Source organism: Notamacropus eugenii, chromosome 1 (assembly GCF_028372415.1).
Source record: "Notamacropus eugenii isolate mMacEug1 chromosome 1, mMacEug1.pri_v2, whole genome shotgun sequence".
Classification (NCBI taxonomy): domain Eukaryota; kingdom Metazoa; phylum Chordata; class Mammalia; order Diprotodontia; family Macropodidae; genus Notamacropus; species Notamacropus eugenii.
Genome location: NC_092872.1, coordinates 260419539 through 260439234, shown reverse-complemented (window position 1 = coordinate 260439234; position 19696 = coordinate 260419539). Strand labels below are relative to the sequence as shown.

Below are 19696 nucleotides of genomic sequence, written 5' to 3'. Positions count from 1 at the left end.
CTGAATTAGTAGGTATTTGGGAATGGGGACTAAGAGATTCTCATTCTCATGGAACTCATAGTAAAAGTATACGTGGCTAACCAGTACTGTAAACATTCAATTACTTGCAGGCTTTCCCCCCAAAATTGGCTGTCACCATTGGCCAACAGTTTATTAACTTTGTTAATTTGTCATTTTTGCCTGTCATCTGAGTATTCTTGGAATGACTCATTTACCTTCCTTGCTGTTTCTTATCCCATTGGGTTTATATTCCAGTTTTCTGATTTATATTTGGATCTATCCCTCAAGAGCAAAGACTCTGTCACATGTTAAGTTCTAACAGCATTGAGCACAAGTTGCTGTTCAGAGAATGAAAGATAGTAAATCCTCCGCTGAATCTGTGCTTTGGGGGCTCCTGGTTGCATGAAGGTAATCGTGGTTCAAATCATTTTCAGTAGGGCCCAAGCTCAGGCAGGTTCTGCTAAGTTGGCAAAGATTTGAAATAGGTTTGTAATATGCTCCCTCTGTCTGGCGATGGCTAAGTGTGTCATCATCAGAGGGCTGACCACCTAGCAATGACTTCTCTGGCCATCACAGTTTATCAGATGGCTGGGTTACATTCTGATCTTTGGAAGTGTTCAGTGTGACAGGAAATAACCTTTGTAATGAGAAGTAGTAACAATACACCTGTTTTTACATACCCATTTGTTCTTTCCATAATTGAGTACTTTGTATAGTGAGAGCCTTACCATTGACCTTAAATGTGTTTTTTAATATGTTAAATGCCTTGTGCTTCTCATTTCAGGTATTTAAAGTAGATTGTGTTACATTGACTTTTTATGTTGTTTTACAGATACATTTAGAGAACAAACTAGTAAATGGCCCCAGGTCAGAATCCATGGAAAACAATAAATGTGGTAATGGTGAAAAACAAAGGTTGAAGTTAAACCAGAACATCCTTGAAAATGTACAGACCAATGAAGAAGACACCATGACAGGTATAGAAGTAGAGAAATGGTCAGAAAACAAGAAATCACATTTGACCATCCATGTCAAAGGAGACACCAGTGGTCCTGCAACTGAGACTGAAAACTTGAAAAACTCTGAAGACAATGAGAAAAAAACCCTTTTGAGTGACCTCACTGAGCCCCCAAAATTCTTTGCACAAACTGTTAAAAATGGCATTAAAAATGTATACTACTCACCAGCTGAAGCTGATGTGTCATTGAAAAAGGTCAAGTTTGAAAAAACTCCAGAGTTCATTGATCATGACACAGAAAGCCACCTCGCTCCCTCTTTGGGGAGTACTACAAGCTCTGAGGATAGAGCAGGTGCTTTGGTCCCTGGCATTTACCATGCTCACCTTAAGAAGGAAGAGAGTATTTTAGTGCTACAGAAGACAGACTCTATCTGTCACTCTACTCAAGACCCCACAGACATCTTTTTGAACAGTAATATCAGTGCCCAGGAAAATCCATCCCATGTAGTTACATGGGGAAAAGGGTTCAACCAAGAAGAAGTTACTGAAAGAGAACCCATCAGGGAGCTAAAACAAGATACTTCTCTGATTCAGCCCTGTCTTCTGTCACTGATGAGAGACAGGAGGCTCACTCTAGAGCAGGTAGTGGCCATAGAAGCCCTCACTCAGCTATCAGAAACTCCCTCTGAAAATTCTTCACAATCTAAATCAGAAAAGATCGGAGAGACTGCGCAAGTGACCACAAACTTGCTTCACAGCTGTAAAGCAATTTTGTGTTCCGTAGGATCTCCTGCAGGCAAAGACTTCCAAGATCCAGATTTAAAAATCGATTCCCTGGTCCTGCATCCCTGTCCCTCCTTGGAAAAGCAAACTCCTAGGAAACCAGTGCTATACAATGGCCAAAATAATTCTAAATTGCACAATAGTTTAATGACAAATCATAGCGCATCTAAGACACATGCATCTTCAAGAGTCACCAAGTCAGGAACTATTATAGAACCAAGTTCAAATTCCTCCAGGAATCACAGCAACAAAGAAATTGTTCTTCAGGGGAGAATTACTGTTGGCAAGTGTGCCAAGAGTGCACATGGTTTACAAACAAGTAGCCAGTTGGCATTTTGCAGGCAATTACAGGAAAGCACTAGCAAAAAGTTTGACTCCAAAAATAATTTGTCTTATAGGAATACCTCTCACAGTCAGATAGAAGAAGATGTAGCTGCCCAGTTGACCCAACTTGCATCCATTATTGAATCCAATAATGCAAAACTGGAGGGAAAAGAAGGTGCAAAGACATTTCCCATTCTTGAGTGTCACAATGCACAGCAAAAATACAACCAAGAACAAAGTTCTTTTCAAGAGAAACCACCTGTCCCTATACGGAACAATCGTGGCTCATTGTTGGCAAAGCAAAAACCATCCTCCTACAAAAGGGGGAAGTCTGCCTCATGGAAACAGAGACTAAAGAAAAAACCCCAAGCTAAGAGCAGTCAACAAAATGACCAGAGTGAACGGGAGCACCTGGCATGGCAGTACAGCAAATTCCACGATCTCTGGGTAGGCTCTAAACTTCGAAGATTAGGCTATATTTCTTCTCGTGAATTTCATGCTACGATGATAGAGAGAAACCCTTTACTTACCAAAGTTCCAAAGCCGCTTACTCAAAGTACTCTATCATCACAACATAAAAAGCTATTTCTTCCCCTTACTCAGATAAAATTCCACAGACATTTACCTGAGTCAGCCCAGGAGAAAATGAAGGAAAAACTGTTTGGTTTTGAAGAGATCACTGAACATGAAAAATCAGGGGGTATAGATCCCCTGACAGGAGGTGTGGTTCCAGCAGGTTTGCAACAGAGTGGTGGGTCCTCTACCGATTCTCTCTCCCTGTTCCACTTATGCACAGAGTCCCCTTTAAGCAGACCAAGCAGCAGTGTACAGGTGTTTACAGAAAACGGTAACAATTCTCAGGTACAGCAATCAGTGAATGTCAGTCAGTCTCTTAATCAATACAGCCAGAGAGCTGGTGCTACAGCTGGTGAAGACCAAACACAGTTTCAGCAGGATGTGGAAGAGCAACCAAGGAGTCAGAGGTGGCAAACTCTGCCTGCTCCCAGTTGTGATAACCTGGTGCCGGGCACCATCAAAACTCTCAGGAATGAAAAGGCAACATGCCCAGGTGGAACAACAGTGGGGACATCCAGCAGTTCAGGGGCAATCACTTCACACAGTGTTGGCGACTCGGGAAATTCCCCAAGAAAGAACACACTGAGCTGTTTTCTTGAATCCCCAATGACCTTCCTAGACACCCCTACCAAAAATTTGATCGATACACCCACAAAAAAAGGGTCATCTGAACTACCAAGCTGTAGCTGTGTTGGTAAGTGCCTTTTCATTAGGCTTTTTCTCCTATGGGCTTTGGAGTAAAATGACAGACTTGAATGACACTTAACGTTTATATGTGTAGCGTTTTGCCCTATAAAAAGTCAATCTTTTTATAACCAGTGGCTCATTTGTAGATTTGATGGGTCTTTGGTAGAACTCTTTATATGAAAATGTCAGAGTTGGCTCTTTTTATTATTATATATACATACACATATAAAAACTCTCATATATGTGTATGTATACACCCAATATATGTATGTCATTAGTATATGTGTATATATATATTTGCATATGTATAGCCAGTATGTGTTTGTATAAATATGTAGTCAGTATATAGATAGCATGTGTGTGTTGTGCACGTATGTACATACACAACGCACACATACATATACATAACGCCTTTAGGGGTATTCCAAACCATTAGTACTGTTAACTTGATTTCAAATAAACCTCTGCCAAAGTCAGAGTTAGGTTTGCTATTTTTTTGCCTGTCTCAAAGCCAACTTCTTAATGGCTAAATAAGCTTCAAAAGACTGCAGAAGCATATAATATATTTAATCACTTTTTTTTGTTGGAAAGATACGGTGTAATGGGAATAACACTATACTTGGACTCAGGAGAGACCTGGGTTCAAATTCTGACTTTGTTTGACAGATACTATTTCTGTGATCCTGGGCAAATCACTGAAACTCCCTGAGCCTTGGTTACTTTCTCCTATAGGGTTCTTGTGAGGGAAGTGTTTTATAAACCTTAATGTATTCAAGAAATATGTATGGGCATTGTTATATTCATTGAGTTTACCAAAAAAGAGGCTAGCTTACATTTTGAATGGTCTTTGATATGTTATTGGTGCATCAGCTATGTATAAACAGACATTCTTATCCTCACAGGGCTCATTTCCTCTTACTTTTTTTTAGGGTTTCAGAGAATATGGAATGTAATTTGCATTAATATAGCTTTGAGTAAAATATTGACCACATTATGATCCCTATGTTGTAACAAATTGAAATATTTAATCAACTTTGACTCTCTAGATGTAGCAATGAGACTAAATTTTATTGAAGCAAAACTCAGTTTTATATTTCTTCTTTAATTTCAAAAAGCAAACCACATTAGGATTTGTTTGTTCTCTTAAATTTATTTGCTCATTCCTGATGATCAAGTGATTGTTTGATGCCTTCTTTGTCTAAAGACTATCAGAATTAAGTGGGGGGGGGCATTAAGAGACCAACACAGATCTAGATGATCTATACTTTTGGGGTGAAGAGCCCTGAGACATCCTGCTTCTGGGGCTATGGGGAAGGGGAGAAGGGAATGGATCTCTCTGACAAACCCTTTTAAAAGCATTTGAAATGTAATATGATTTGTGAGTAATATGAATGACTAAATTTGATCATTGCCTCTAATCTGAACTCCTATAAGTAAGTGTTCTTTAATGTCAAAGATCATTGGATAGGCTTTAGTTCATCTAGGTCAAACCTCTAATTTTCCATCTGTGGAAATTGAGGCCAAGAGAGGGAAAGTAACATGTCCAAGGTTGCCATAAGTGGTAGATTTGAATCAAGACCTAAAGCTCTGGCTTTATGTTACATCATGGTTTATTAATCCTGAGAATGACCTACAAAAGCAGAGAACAGAACTGCTTTTCGCTTTGTTAGCCAAGAAGGCAATACCTAAGAGACTCCTCCATCATTGTAGTAAACACAGAGATGAATGTCCAATGGTGTTCAGTTACTACAAGTACCAGAAGGACCTCATTATCACAAAGAAATCTCATCTATATATAACATGGTCCCATGGTACAGTCCCCAGGGGCCTTTTCTGTCATAATACAGCTAATATAGTTTGTACTGGTAGAAAATGAGAAAGGAGCCCTTCCCCCCCTCACCCCTTCAAAGTTAAAAGTATTATTGAGTAAGCATTTACAAAATGCTTTAAACTGGGTTAGAGATTTATTTGGCACAATCATTCTGTGAGGTAGGCTAGTGGTGTTTTCATTTTATAGGAACAGCATCACAAAGTCTGGAAAGAATGAAGGATGTAGAATTAGGATAATGGGGCTTATTTCCTGGCTTTGCCCCTCCCCTCTCTCTCTTACCTTTACTCTAGGAAAGTTGATTTTACCTCATTTTCTTCATCTCTAAAGTGTGGGTGTATAATGCTGCACTTGGTAAGAAATTTGTGTGGAAAGTACCTGGTAAGCCTTGATTATAAGTCATTATTATTCATGTTGATAAGGAGCCTTCCATTAAAGTCCTTTTCTGATGCCTCATTTTGACATGTAGCTAGCTCTGGGTTCTCTCATTGGCTATGCCAGCTAAGCACATTCGCTGACAAGTTCTACCAAGCAGGAAAGGCTTTAAGCATAAACTTGGTGTCAGAATTATATGTTTCTGTCATCTGAGGACTTTTCTTCACTAAGATCAGAGAGTCTCATCATCAGAAGATTAACTACCAAATCATGACACTTTTGGCCATAGTACTTGATGAAACGGACCTCTGAGCTGTGAGAGAGCTTTGATGTATGTCTGGGGAGGGAACCTCCACCTAAAGCAAGCTCCAGGAGATGGCACAGCTGATCTGGAGGAACAGTAAATTGTGGATAGTGGTTAAGATTAGAAGTCTTGTTTCATTCTCAGAAGAGAAATACTAACAAGCGAAGAAAGGCAGTGAGGCTTGGGGTGGGGAGTTTGGGACACAGTTTGAAGTGCCATGGTATTGAGAGCATGTGACTCTTTCAGAGGGATCCCAAATGGGGTGGTAGAGAGCAGATGGTGATGGCCATGGATTTCATGTGAGTCACAGAGTTATAGTTTTAAAGACCATAGTGTCTAAGAACTAGAGCAGGCCTTATGGATCATTTAGCTCAAATGCCTCATTTTACATATAATAATGATAGCATTTATACAGCACATTAAGGTTTGTGGAATGCTTTGTGAGTGTTCTCTCATTTGATCCTCTTAACAACCCTAGGAGTTGGATGCTATTATTATCCTCATTTTACAGATGAGGAAACTGAGGCAGAGCTAATCATCTTGTCCAGGATTGCACAGCTAGTGTTTCTTTCTGACTTTAGGTCCAGTGCTCTGTCTACTCTGCCATATATATGTAAATAAACTGTTTCCCTGTGAGTTGAAATGACTTGCTGAAGGTCAAAGATTTCTGTTTCAGATTTTGTGGGATCTGTTTTCTTACTTTAAAATACTTCACAACTTTCAAGTGAGACCAAGTAAATGAATCATTCAGAATTTCTATAATGGTAGAAGAGACCCAGGAAATATGGAAATAAGTGCACAGAAACACAGATCATTGTCAATTCTTGAATTATCCTCAGAAAATAGAAAAACTTTAAAATTCTAGCCTTCTACCATTCAATATGTTTTAGGTCCACTTAGGTTGCTTGTTTTGCCAGCTGGCATGTGTTAAGGGAGTGAAATCTCATTTTAATTTATTAATCTAAGCTAAGCATAATTATAAAGATGAATCTGCTGCAAACATTTTAATTCTGCCTCAGGCATCTAGAACTCAGCTCTCTGGCTACCTTAGCTATTTAGAACAAAATTGCAAGACAGGAAGAAAGTAGGAAAAACCTTTAAGCAGTCAATATATGTCTCAAAATCTATGTTCTAGAACTACTTCATCATTAAACCCATCAGAGGCCTGTTGACGCACACATGACAAGCAGACCTGACAAGCTTGCTTTTCCTGTCTCCAAACTTCTAACAGATTGGAAACTAAAATAAGAGAGGGGTACTATTAGAGACAGCCCCAATAACAGCTATAAGATATAACAGCCGTAATTGTGATAAGGGAAGAATCAAGGGGTGAAAAAATCTCTCTACAAAGCATAAAACTCCAAAAACAAAGCAGTCTAGGACTACTTTATATGGAGGTAATTAGCTCCAAAGACCTCCATAACTCTTGAATGCTTTGTTGTACTTCCTTAATTGATTATAGGTTTTCAAGCTGAAGTGACCTAAGAGATCAACTAATCCAGCCTCCTCATTTTAGAAATGAGTAAACTGTATCTGAGTTGAAGTGACTTGTGTATAATCACACAACAAATAACAAAGCTGGGACCATGCAGATGACCCTGAGCCATCAAAAAAACATTAATTTGTGTTCAATATTCTCTGTTCAAGAGAGCAGATGTGTGTAATACATCTCCAACAGTGGCCAAAAGAAAAATAGTTTTGGTTCTTATGGGCTAAGTCAGTAATCATCCATGAAGCTGATCTTGTGAACAACCTGTTCCCTAAGGACTCTGGGTAGCCAAGATTTTCGTTGATAATGCTTTCCAGGGACCTAAGAGAAAGGATTTTGGATCATTCATTGTTTCCTCTGCTTGCATCACTTGCTTACTTCCATTTCTGTAGGTAATTCAGAATTGACTGTAATAAAGGTGGCCCTTAGGCAGAATTTAGAAGTTGCTATATTTGTAAGTTTATGGAATCAAGAGTACAGTAAAAACTGAATGAATTAAAAAACATACATGATGGATTCTCCTTTTGCCTCCTAGAAGAAATAGGGCTTGCTGAGGAATGGGATACTGAAAGAGTAGACCAGGAAGGCTGCTGTGCTCCCCATCTCATCTTGCTCCTTCATTGATCTTGGTACTTTAAGGTTCCATGATCTCTTTAGTGTGGACACTCCCTCCACCAGTGTAGAAGGGTTGGGATTTTTACCCTACGGAGAACTTAGCCAACCTGATGAAGAGCCTCTCTGCTCTCGATAGGTGAGGTAACGTCTTTGGACTACAGACACACTGGTGATCACTGGGTCTATATTCAAAGACCTTCTAAAACTTGCACTCTATTGGCATTGCCTTCAAGAACCCAGGGTCCCTTTCATATCACAATGAAATGCTAGAGCAGGAGTTTGGTAGTAACTTAGGATCAGCGACAGCCAATCTGGTGGACTCCTGCAAGATCTCAGAAGTCACCAAGGCTTTATCAAAAAACCTATTTCAACATCTATAAGAAATTTTGTTGTGATACTTTGACTACATTCTTTAATGTCTGCCCCTTAAAAAAGCCCCCAAACTTAGTAAACACAGCTTTCCCAGTTGCATCTGTTAAAAACAATTCTGTTCATCTTTGAGTTTAATATTATTATTCCTTCCACAGAACAAATTATAGAAAAAGATGAAGGGCCATACTATACACATCTTGGAACAGGACCAAGTGTGGCTGCTGTCAGGGAAATCATGGAGGCCAGGTGAGGAAAAAAATCATTCCTTGTATGTAAAAACAAAAACCAAAAGCCTGAATTTTGAGTTTGCTGACATTAGAGTCACATATTACGCTCCATTGTGACCTTGTGGTTCAGAGCTGAACCTGGGTTCTTGAAAGCATTGTCCACTGGGCACCAAGGTCTGGATGGTCCTTCTAGGTGGGAAATGCTTTAGATTCAAGTCAGGTGACAGGCCATGTGCCTTGGGTAGAAGACTACCCTAGCTAAGTTTGATGAGCCCCATCACCAGAAGGTTGGTTGATCAATTTTATTTGGCTACAGAACTAACAAAGAACTATTAAAACATGGAGGGGTCATAATCTGCAATGGGAGAGGAGGTGTCCACACCAGGGAAATCATAGATCTTTGGACTGTGGATCTGATTGAATGCAGATGAATGCTTTGTGAGAGTAACTATTCAGCCAGATCAGGTGAATGATTGTCAATACACACTAATTAGGGCACAGGAAAAGGGAGCTTGTCAAGTGGTATCCCCCTGATGATCCTACAGAATTGCTCATTCTCCCTGGATAGTTGTAGATCTTGTTCATTCTTTATAAACATAGACAGCTAATTCTCTTTGTTATAGGGGATGGTTCTCTGTATGGAAGCAAAGGCGGAATACTGGCAGGAAATTGGGCAATGTAAAGGACATCAATAAAAATTTAATTTGAAAAAACAGCCACCTAATAAAAGAATCACAAAGCAAAATTGATTGGTCTTCTCTGACTTTGTTTCCACTCTCACATTATTTGCTTTGAATTCAATACTTCAGGTACATTTCTTTTACTTTCACTGGAGCTGTGGCATCATTAAAAACTGTGATAAAGACTAAACATATAATGGAAGAATGAAAGTGAGACCCATGAAGAGTAGAATATTTGCTTTGCTAACCTAAAATTCCATTAGCTCCGGGGTCAAGGATTGTGGGAAAAGAGGGAAGCTGTTATGCCAACTTCATTCAGGCCACAAACAAGTTTGCAAACAAAAATATTTGCATCTTTGCAAATTGCACAGAGTATCAGTGTTGAAAGGAAACTCAGAAGTATCTAGTAAAATTCCTGCCTGATGGAGCAAGTCATCTCCAACCCAACCCAGAGCAGGTGATCCAGCTTCCATTTGAAGGCTCCCTTTGAGGGCAGCCCAGTGCACTTTTTTTATGTCTCTAATTGTGAGAAAGTTTTCCCTTACCTCAGACCCAAAGTTTTTCCTTTGCCATTTTTGCCCCTTACTTCTTCTGCCCTCTAGGATCAAACAGAATAAATATCTTCATTCTTGCTGGCATCTCTTCAAATATGTGAAGACAGTTATCATGTCTCCCCTAAGTCTTTTCATTACTACTCTAACATCCCTTGGGATGATCCATGCATTACATGAACTCAAGACCCTTTACCATTCTAATCTCTCTCCTCTTGACAGTCATCAGCCTCTCAGTATCCTTCCTAAACCATGGTGTTCAGAACTGAGCACATTCCTTCTAGATGTAACCTGACTGGCTTGGGCAGCGTATGATGGCTGGTGTTATCACTTTTCTCACCCAGGATATTGCCTCTCTTAAAGTAAGCCAAGATTTCATTAATTTTCTTAGCTGCTGTATCACTTTGTTGACTCAAGCTTACAGGCGATTAGAATCCCCACATCTTTTACAGATGATTTACTGTCATTCCTACTCCATCTCAGACCTGTCAAGCTGAATTTTAACCAAAGTGTAGAACTTTGTTAACGCTCTAGTCTTCATTAAATTCCATCTTAGTGTATTGGGTCAATCAATGTTCTAGCCCAGGGTTTTTTCACCTTTTCATGTCTTGGACTCCTTGAGCAGTCAGTCTGATAAAGTCTGCCCCCTTTCAGAATGATATTTTTTAAAAATAAAATAATTGATTATGAAGGAAATGAGTTCTACTGGAAAACAACAAACCACCCCTCCCCCCCTTTTTTTTAGTTTGCAGACTTTGGGGCAAAAGCCCCTGTTCTAACCTATCTAGATATTTTTGAACCCTGATTCTGTCACCCACTATGTTCCCTGTTTTTCCTGGCCTTATATCATTAGCAGATTTGATAAACATGTTCTCTATTAACCAACACAGTGTCAAGCACTGATCCCTAGACTGCGCTAACAGACACTTCCTTTCAAGTTGAGATGTAACTATTAAGATTTCTTTCTGGGTCCAAACATTTGACCAGTTTTGAATCTCTCTGTGTTATCTATTTTATATCTTCTCATGTATTCCACAAGAATAGCACATCAGATGTTTTGCTAAAACTATGTAAACTATATCTAGACCATGGCTTCTTAACCTTGGGGTTCATAGAACCCCCCCAAAAGACCTAGGGAAAGCTTTTAGGGGATCTGTGAACTTGGATGGGGGAAAAATTATGTCTTCATTTTTATTAAACTTCTGACTGAAATTTGTACTTGTATTTAATAATTTTTAAAAAATTATTCTGTGAAGGTATCCTTAGGCTTACTGATTTTCCAAGGGGTCCACAACACACAAAAACAGATTAAGAGCACTTGTTCTAGAGCAGTGCTTCTTAATCTGTGGGTCTCCACCTCATAGGGCAATAGTAAAAGGTTTCTGAATGCACAATGACCAAAAATTAATTAAAAATCAAATGTGCAATCTGAGGTGTTTCTGGCAGTGCTTGTCCATGTTGCAAATCATACAGTTTCATTGCAGTCTTGGTTCTGAACATAAAACATAGGCGCTTTGCACTGTGCATGCCCTCAGGCCACACGCTACCAACTAACACTGCCAAAATGTGAAAAAGGGTCATGAGTCGAAAAAGTTTAAGGAGCTCTAGAGCATTCCATGTCTAGTAAACCTATCAAATACAGAGACGAGATTCATCTGGTGTAAACATTTCTTGATAAAGCAACTAAATATTAGCTTGGGGATCACCTTTTCATTCTCTACTTGTCCAGTTGGGTATTTCTTTAATAATATATTGTAGAATTCCACCCAATTTCCCAGTTTTGCTTTATCCTTAAAATTTTCCTTTTTGTTATTTAACCCAACGTAAGATTTGGCGACTAGAACCTTGTCCCAAGGCTCTGATGTTTAGAAGGGGCTCAGACAGCACTCTGAGTCGTTCATCAATAAGAACATAACTGAAATTAACACCTGGTTACCAAGGATAACTCCTTAAAATACCAAAACACCATTTGGTGACTTCTTTACCTCCTTCTGTCCTTTCATTCCCCTCTTCATCACAGCACCCCAGGTAAGTTCTTTCCTAGTTCATTCTGACCTGCTTCCTCACCTCACCATGACAGCACTCAAGAACTCTCGTGGGTTTTCTTCCTTCCTCTCCCTCTTTCACTCTCTCCCTCTATCTCCTTCCCTTTCTATTTCTCTCTTTCCACCTCTCTCTCCCTTTCTCTCCATCTCTCCTTCCTCTCTTTCTTTTTACCCCTCTGCACTTCAAACTAAACTGGGGACACATTTGATCCTCTTTGTTCTGGACATATTTTATGCTGTTTGCCCTGAGTAAACAAGTCATTAGTTATAACTCTGATTAAGCCTGACTCATTCAGTTGAAGAGCTTTGAACTTCAGAGAGTACTGCATCAGGTTTCTTCTCCAATTTTTTTATATTTAGATATGGTGAAAAAGGAAGAGCGATTAGGATAGAAGTTGTCGTATACACAGGCAAAGAAGGAAGAAGCTCTCAAGGGTGTCCGATTGCCAAGTGGGTAAGTAGTTGGTATATCTGCACTTTGGTGGGAGGGGAGGATGGGAGGACTGATTGCTGCTACAGTCTTGAACTTGAAGTTTCCTGAAAGTGGTACCTGGACTAGGAGCTAAGTATTTCTAACTTTTAGAATGCTAGTCAGTGAGATGAAATGGAAGGGACCTTGGGAGGCTGGAGATGGAGATTCATATCTAGCTGTGAAATTGGGGGCAAATGATTTTGCTTCCCTGAGCCTCCGTTTCCTTATCTATAAAATGGATATAAAATAAATCTCTTTTCATTTCCACTTGTGTTTGTAGTACTTTGGATTAGAGGCAGTATATGTTTTTGAGAAGAGACAGCAGCCAGGATGTTGTATAAGTGTTCTGAAATCAAAGTGTCCATCAAAACAGAACTGAGTTGTTGTTGTTAGAGGAGGCCTGGCTAGCAGAGGGGTTTTTTCTTTGAATTTGAGGGCTGGCTTGAAATACCTGAAGTATTTTCTCATTGTGATAATTGTGTCATGAGGAAGACAGAATCCACAGGTGAAAGGTAATAAGCACCTGAAAGGGATATTGTGTAGGGAATTAGTTTGTGCAGATGTGGTTTTGTGGATGTGGCTCTAAACCCTGGAAGTCTAAGGATTAGGGTGTAGCACTTTGACAAGGGCAAATTGATTCCTGGTGAGCAAAATTGTGATCTAGTGTATGTTAGGAGATACACCTGTCATGGAACTGACTGTAGCCTTCTAAAAATCATTTAGAGGTAGCTGCTGGCTCAGTGGGTAGAGCTGGGCCTGGAGTTAGAAAGGTTTGAGTTCAAGTTCAGCCTCAGATCCTTACTACCTGTGTGACCCTGGGCAAGTCATTTAACCTCTGATTGCCTGATAAAATGGATCTACTGGATCCTTTTGAGAAGGAAATGGCAAATCATTCTATTTGTTAAGAAAACCCTAGATTGGATCATGAAAGATCTGTCACAACTGAAACAATTGAACTACCACCAACAAATCATTTAAGATCTTATAGTGTTTCCTCCTCTATAAAATGAAGGACTTGAGTTTAAATGATCCCTAAGGTGCCAATTCTAAAGCTAACATTATGTGATTCTATGATTCTGTTAAAAAGCAAATTTGAACACTTAACGTATGAGATGGAAGATAGACCTCAAGATGACTTGGATGCTCCCTTTTGAGAGCTTTTGACCACCATGGTTTTATGTATACACCCTGTACATATGTGACTTCATTACATGCAGACTATACCCATCAATTTGTTCTACTTTCAGTTTCTTAGATTTGTTAAATTTTAATGGTTAGTTTGCTGGAGTTAGAATAGATAATATGGGACCTTCTAAGGGCTATGGAAAGAATAGGAAACAATATGTCTAATCTGGGACGGCTTCCTGAATGAGAAATTTTTTGTTTTATATCACTTAAGATTTCCCCAAATTCCTTTCTCTCCTTTCTCCCAGTAAACCATGACACCTAACAAAAATTAGTTTTTTTAAAAAAAAAAAAAGAGGAATATTCTGAAAGTATATGTGATGTTCTACAACTGTGGACCTCCCACCTTTACAAAGAGGCATGAGGCAGTAGTCTCAAGAAGATTCTCCAACAGACTTGGTAGACAAGAGATGAGAGATTGTGTCAGGTATGTGTGACAGCACATAAGACTACAGAGAGTGGAGTGATCACAGAGATTTAGGAACAAGTTTTCTTGAAATCATGCCATCAATATCTATAAAGTAGCTTATATTTGTCACCGTGATTAAAAAGTTCTTTCACATGCATTGCTTCTTTTGCTACTCTACACAATTCTGTGAGGTGAGGCAGACATGTCTCCTCAATACAGATAGGTGGGCAAGTGGCCTTGGAGAGGACAAGAAACTTGCCCAGGGTCACACAGTTTGTACAGGGGGCAGTCAAGACTGACATCCAAGTCTTTTGACCCCCTTTCTAGTTCTTTCTCTCCATATCATACAGGCTTCCTGCCATTTGTTGACATCCTGAGAGTGTTTTTAATCTATCAATACTTTTTGGACCTATAGGAAGGGTCAGTTGGGAATTTATTGGGCAGAAGCCTTAGAATAATGAAAACAGAAGGCGCTCTCCCAGATAGACTTTGGGAGCCAGAGGAGAAAGACCAGACAAAGGAATCTTTCTGGTGCCCAGTGACAAAGCTGTTGGACGACCTTAGAAGGGAAATGAGGTAATTAAAACTTCTGCTAATGAGCTTAACTTTTGCAACAGAATTTTGGACTGACCGAAATGGAGATGGCAAGGTTGACAGTGGAATTGTACACTAATAGAATCTTTTTGCAAAAACTTTAGTATACAAGAGAAATTTTTAAAAAATACTCTTTGACTCAATAATTCCATTGTTCACAATATGCCCTGGAAATGTTATTGAAATAAATGAGAAAGAGCTGTTAAGATATTATCGTAGAAATATCATTTGTTATTGCAGAAAATTGGAATCAACCTAAATGTCCAGTGAAAGGAATGGATAAATAAATTGTATTCTGTTACTATAATGGAATACAGTAATGCTGTTAAGATAGACAAGGCATGAGGTATTGTAAAACCATGGAAAGAACTTTGTAAGATAATACAAAGTTAAAAAAAACACAGAACCAAAAGAGGAGAGTTAGCACTAATAATGACAATAAAATAGGAAAAAATGGACAAAAACGTAAGGACAAAGTATCCAGATGCTTATAGGGATTGACTAAAAAGTGTCAATGTTTTAGATATTGAAATTCATGCATTCATTAAATGTATTTAATTAATTAGTAACTTAGTTAACTTAGTAACATTAACAGCTGTAACTTAGTTACTTAGTTATGCAAAGTGTAACTGGTTACAGGGCTAGGGTCTGGACCTGTGATTTTATTGAATAAAAGGACTCCTCAGGAAGGAAATTCTACCTAGGCCAGTCAGCACCTTCTATGAACTGCCTAGAGTAATGAGAGGTTAAGTAACTCGCCCAGGGTCACACAACTCACACTCGTCAGAGGTGGGTCTTGAACCCCTGGGCCTTCCTTGTTTCTAGACTAGAGTCCTAGTCATTATTTCATGCTGTCTCTCCACAAGTGATTATGGTGATGTTCCATACTTATATATAATCATTTTTAAAGAGAAAGATCTAGAGGTATGGATGTAAATAATGAGACAGAAATGATAGTGGCTTACTGTTAAGTCAATAGAATTTATTAAACATTTACCATGTGTTAGGCATTGTACTGAGTGCTAATGATACAAAGACAGGTATGATCAAGGTATTACTAATAAAAGAGCAAACATTCTATGGAGGGAGAGATATGAAACATACATGATATATACGAAGTAGAGGGTGAGCCTGGCTCATTTTTGAAGGGTCTTTATGTTGGAAAGAGTATTGAGTGTCACTTAGTCCAGACTTCTGCAGTGCAGGAATTCTTCCTTCCACATTTCTGACAGATAGTCATCTAGATTCTGCTTCTGGAACACTTCCAGGGATGGGGCACTTACATCCCTTGGGTGAAAACTGTCCTACTCTTTCATGTGTCATTATGTTGAGCTTGAAATCTGTGTCACTGGAACTTTGAACCATTGGTTGCATCTGTGCCTTCCAAAGCAAAACAAAATAAATTCATTTTCTGTCACAAGCCAGTTTTCAAATATTTTGAAAATACTCATAAAAGACATTCTCCTAAGTCTTCCTTTTTCTGAAGCATTGGCCTGAAGAGCATTCTGAGCTGTTTTACCCAAGAATTCCATGCAGGCTAATTGCTTAATTTGAATAAAAGGGTACCTACACTTCATCTTTATACTAGGAGTGATTTGTTTTTGCCCATGTTAAAATGGAAGTTATCTGTAAGCATTTCCTGCTTCACTTGCAAATATCACCTGAGGATCATTCAGGGTTTGAAGAAAGAATAACCTGGCTCCCCTCTATTCCTTTCACTTGATAATATTTTACTGCTCTGCTCCCATAATCCATCTCTCTTCAGCTACTTTTGTGTTGTGCTGTGAATTATGGGGTTTGGGATATACAATTTCACACATAATCTCCTGACATAAATTTAGAACAGATCTGTGGTCTTAGTTCAGATTAAAATTAATGACTGATCTAAAAGCAATCTGATGCTGCTGCAATCAGCATGCAATCAAGTTTGCATACTGAGATCTGGAGGGTAATTTTCTTAGAAATGCTATGAATTGTAGAGGTATTTAGGCTAGATTAGAAGACTGTTCATGTATCCTTTTTCTTTTAAAACATTTATTTTTTTCCCCAATTACATGTATAAATAATTTTTAACATCCATTTTTTAAAATTTTGAGTTCCAAGTGTTCTCCCTCCTTCCCTGATGTCCCTCCTCTCTGAGATAGTAAGCAATTTTATATAGGCTATATATGTGCAGTCATGCAAAACATATTTCCATATTAGTTACATTGTGAAAGAAGACACCAAAAAATCTCAATAAAAAATAAAGTGAAAAATAATGTGCTTTGATCTGCATTTAGACTCCATCAATTCTTTCTCTGGAGGTGGATAGCATTTTTCATCATAAGTCCTTTGGAATTGTTTTGGATCATTGTGTTGCTGAGAAGAGCTAAGTCTTTCGCAGTTGATCATTATATAATGTTGCTATGACTGTGTACAATGTTCTCCTGGTTCTGCTCATTTCATTTTGTATCAATTCATATAAGTCTTTCCAGGCTTTTCTGAAATCCTCCTCCTCATCATTTCTTATAGCACAATAGTATTCTATTTCAATCATATGCCACAACTTGTTCAACCATTCCCCATCTGTTGAGCATCCTCTCAATTTCCAGTTCTTCACCACCACAAAAAGAGCTGCTATAAATATTTTTATACATATAAATCTTTTTCTTTTTGAGTATATGCGGTTTGATAGCCCTTTGGGCATCGTTACAAATTGCCTTCCAGAATGGTTGGATCAATTCACAACTCCACCAGCAGTGCATTAGTGTCGCAATTTTTCCACATCCTCTCCAACATTTGTTATTTTCCTTTTCTTTCACATTAACCAATCTGACTTGTGTGAGGTGGTACCTCAGAGTTTTTTAATTTGCATTTCTCTAATTATTAGTGATTTAGAGCATTTTTTCACATGACCATAGAGAACTTTGATTTCTTCTTTTGAAAACTGCCTGTTCATGTCCCTTCTGTGTCCATGCATTCCTTCTCCCGCCTTTTTCACATTAGTTTGTAAGCTCCTTGAAAATTGGGTATATGTTGTATCTTTTCTTTTGATTTTCTTCAGGGTCTTGCACTTAGTAGGTACTTAATGAATATTTATTTATTGCATTGAATTGAAACAAAATCTATGTATGAGAAGTAATAGGAAGACCCGTAATCAGCTTAAGTTCATTGCTTTTGTTGATGCCATAATATATTGTTCATTTGTGGATGGGTGTTTATTGTGTTAATCAGTTCTTTCTCAGCCACCACTTACTTGATTCTTTTCCAGGCCTTTGAGGAAGCACAGTTCAGAAAGAAGGCTCAGCATACTGAATCCATGTACATTTCTCTTTATAGATTCAGGGTTTTTCATTTGTTCTGTTGGAGTTGGTGAAAGGTTGGGGCATGTTTAGGAGAGGCCAAGAGCACCAAAAGGCCCCCAGCTGGAAAATGTTCTTCCATTCTGTCCTGAAGCATTGTGTAGTCCTACTATGGAAAAGGAAAGTATGTGAGGTCACCAGCCAAAGGAGAATCTGCTTCAAGGAGTTTCCATTTCAGAGAGAGAAAGTGGGGAGTACAGTATGTCAACAGACAAGTTCATATATGATTATTTGAAGAGGGATAGAGAACAAATACCTTAGGGAAATCAGAAAAGACCTGTCTAAGATGTGACACAAGCTAAATCTTTTTTTTTTTTTATTTAACTTTTAACATTTATTTTCACACAATTTTGGGTTACAAATTTTCTCCCCTTTTATCCCCTCCCCCCCCAGACCCAAGCTTTCTAATTGCCCCTGTGACCTATCTGCTCTCTCCTCTATCCTCCCTCCCTGCCCTTGTCTCCATCTTCTCTTTTGTCCTGTAAGGCCAGATAGCTTTCTTGACCCCTTAACCTGTATTTCTTGTTACCCAGTGGTAAGAACATTACATTTGGTCCTAACACTTTGAGTTCCAACTTCTTTAGCTCCCTCCCTCTCCACCCCTTCCCCTTGGAAGACAGGCAGTTCAATATAGGCCATATCTGTTTAGTTTTGCAAATGATTTCCATACTAGTTGTGTTGTATAGGACTAACTATATTTCCCTCCATCCTATCCTGTCCCCCATTACTTCTATTTTCTTATGGTCCTTTCCCTTCCCATGAGACATAAGCTAAATCTTAAAGCAGCTTAGGAAGTCTAGGAAGGAGTGTGGCAAACGGATTGTAGAAGCAGTGAAGTGGCACACAGGTAGAGCACTAGGCCTGCAGCCAAGAAGACCTGAGATCTTCACTGTGTGACCCTGGGCAAGTCACTTCACTTCTGTTTGCTTCAGTTTCTTCGATTGTAAAATGGATCATTAATAGCACCTCTCTCCCAAAGTTGTTGGGAGGATCAAATGAGATAATTATAATGTGCATAGCTCAGTGCCTGGCACACAGTAGGCACGCTATAGGAATGCTTTTTCCATTTCCTTTTCACTTGAAAAGTCAAGGAGTCAGGAGATGAGTGAGTACTAACACAACAGGAGTCTTGTTTGGGTGGTTCGTAGCAGGAGGGAAGCAGATGACAAGAGAATCTGACATCTATCTCCATGTAGGTACCTGAAGATTTCTCTGCTATGGGGGTGCTTTAAAGCCCAACTTGGAGACTGAGCCAGCACTAATTACAACAGACATTTCTAAGAAACATTTACCCTCGTATAAACAGTGTATCGAATGTTAGGTTTAGGGACAAATCATGCATTTGTCAATGGCGCCTTTCAGACCAGATGCAAAGCTAAGGCTCAGACTAATTACTCCCATTAAAGATTCCCAAAGGTCCTTTTCCTAGGATTACAAGAGCCTTGAGGAGTCTGAGAGCAGCAGTTCCATTCTGTAGGCCAAATGCTCCTGCCCAGGAGCTTGGTTCTGGAAATGGTAATTTGGTTTCTCTGCAGCACTTTTTCCTCCCAAATATATTATAAGAATATTCACTAGTTATTCTCTCATGAATACCATGCAGTTTTGATGTTTTCTTTCAATGGAAAGCAAGAGAAAACAGGTCCAGAAAATGAATGTGACCTTTTTGAAGTCCCACAGGGAGCTATTGGCAGAGTCAGGTTTCAGATTTATAGTTCCTGAAGCCCAACCTGTTCTTTAGCCCACTGAACTAAGCTATGGAGTTTTGTTGTTGTTGTTGTTTTAATTATCTGCATTTAAGTTTAAGTGTGAGGATCTGTTTTGTGACTTGTGGATATATTTATATCAGTGTTGCCTTCCATTCCTGGATTGCACACTAGATTA

General features: G+C 38.9%; 1 protein-coding gene and 1 long non-coding RNA gene across 4 annotated transcripts in view; one reads left to right on the top strand and one right to left on the bottom strand.

The window, feature by feature from the left end:
• The window catches only part of TET1 (tet methylcytosine dioxygenase 1), a 172011-nt gene that overhangs the window by 68628 nt on the left and 83687 nt on the right, over nt 1-19696 (top strand). For 2 of the 3 annotated variants that reach the window (XM_072628780.1, XM_072628779.1), the window contains 3 exons: nt 833-3335; nt 8467-8557; nt 12175-12268. In XM_072628780.1, the coding sequence (XP_072484881.1) occupies nt 833-3335; nt 8467-8557; nt 12175-12268 (2688 nt within the window). The remainder of the gene's footprint in view (nt 1-832; nt 3336-8466; nt 8558-12174; nt 12269-19696) is intronic. The other variant, XM_072628781.1, reaches the window with a different exon arrangement.
• The window catches only part of LOC140517480 (uncharacterized), a 38122-nt gene continuing 33549 nt past the window's right edge, over nt 15124-19696 (bottom strand). Inside the window, exon 4 of the long non-coding RNA XR_011971598.1 lies at nt 15124-15854. This is a non-coding gene — a long non-coding RNA (uncharacterized lncRNA). The remainder of the gene's footprint in view (nt 15855-19696) is intronic.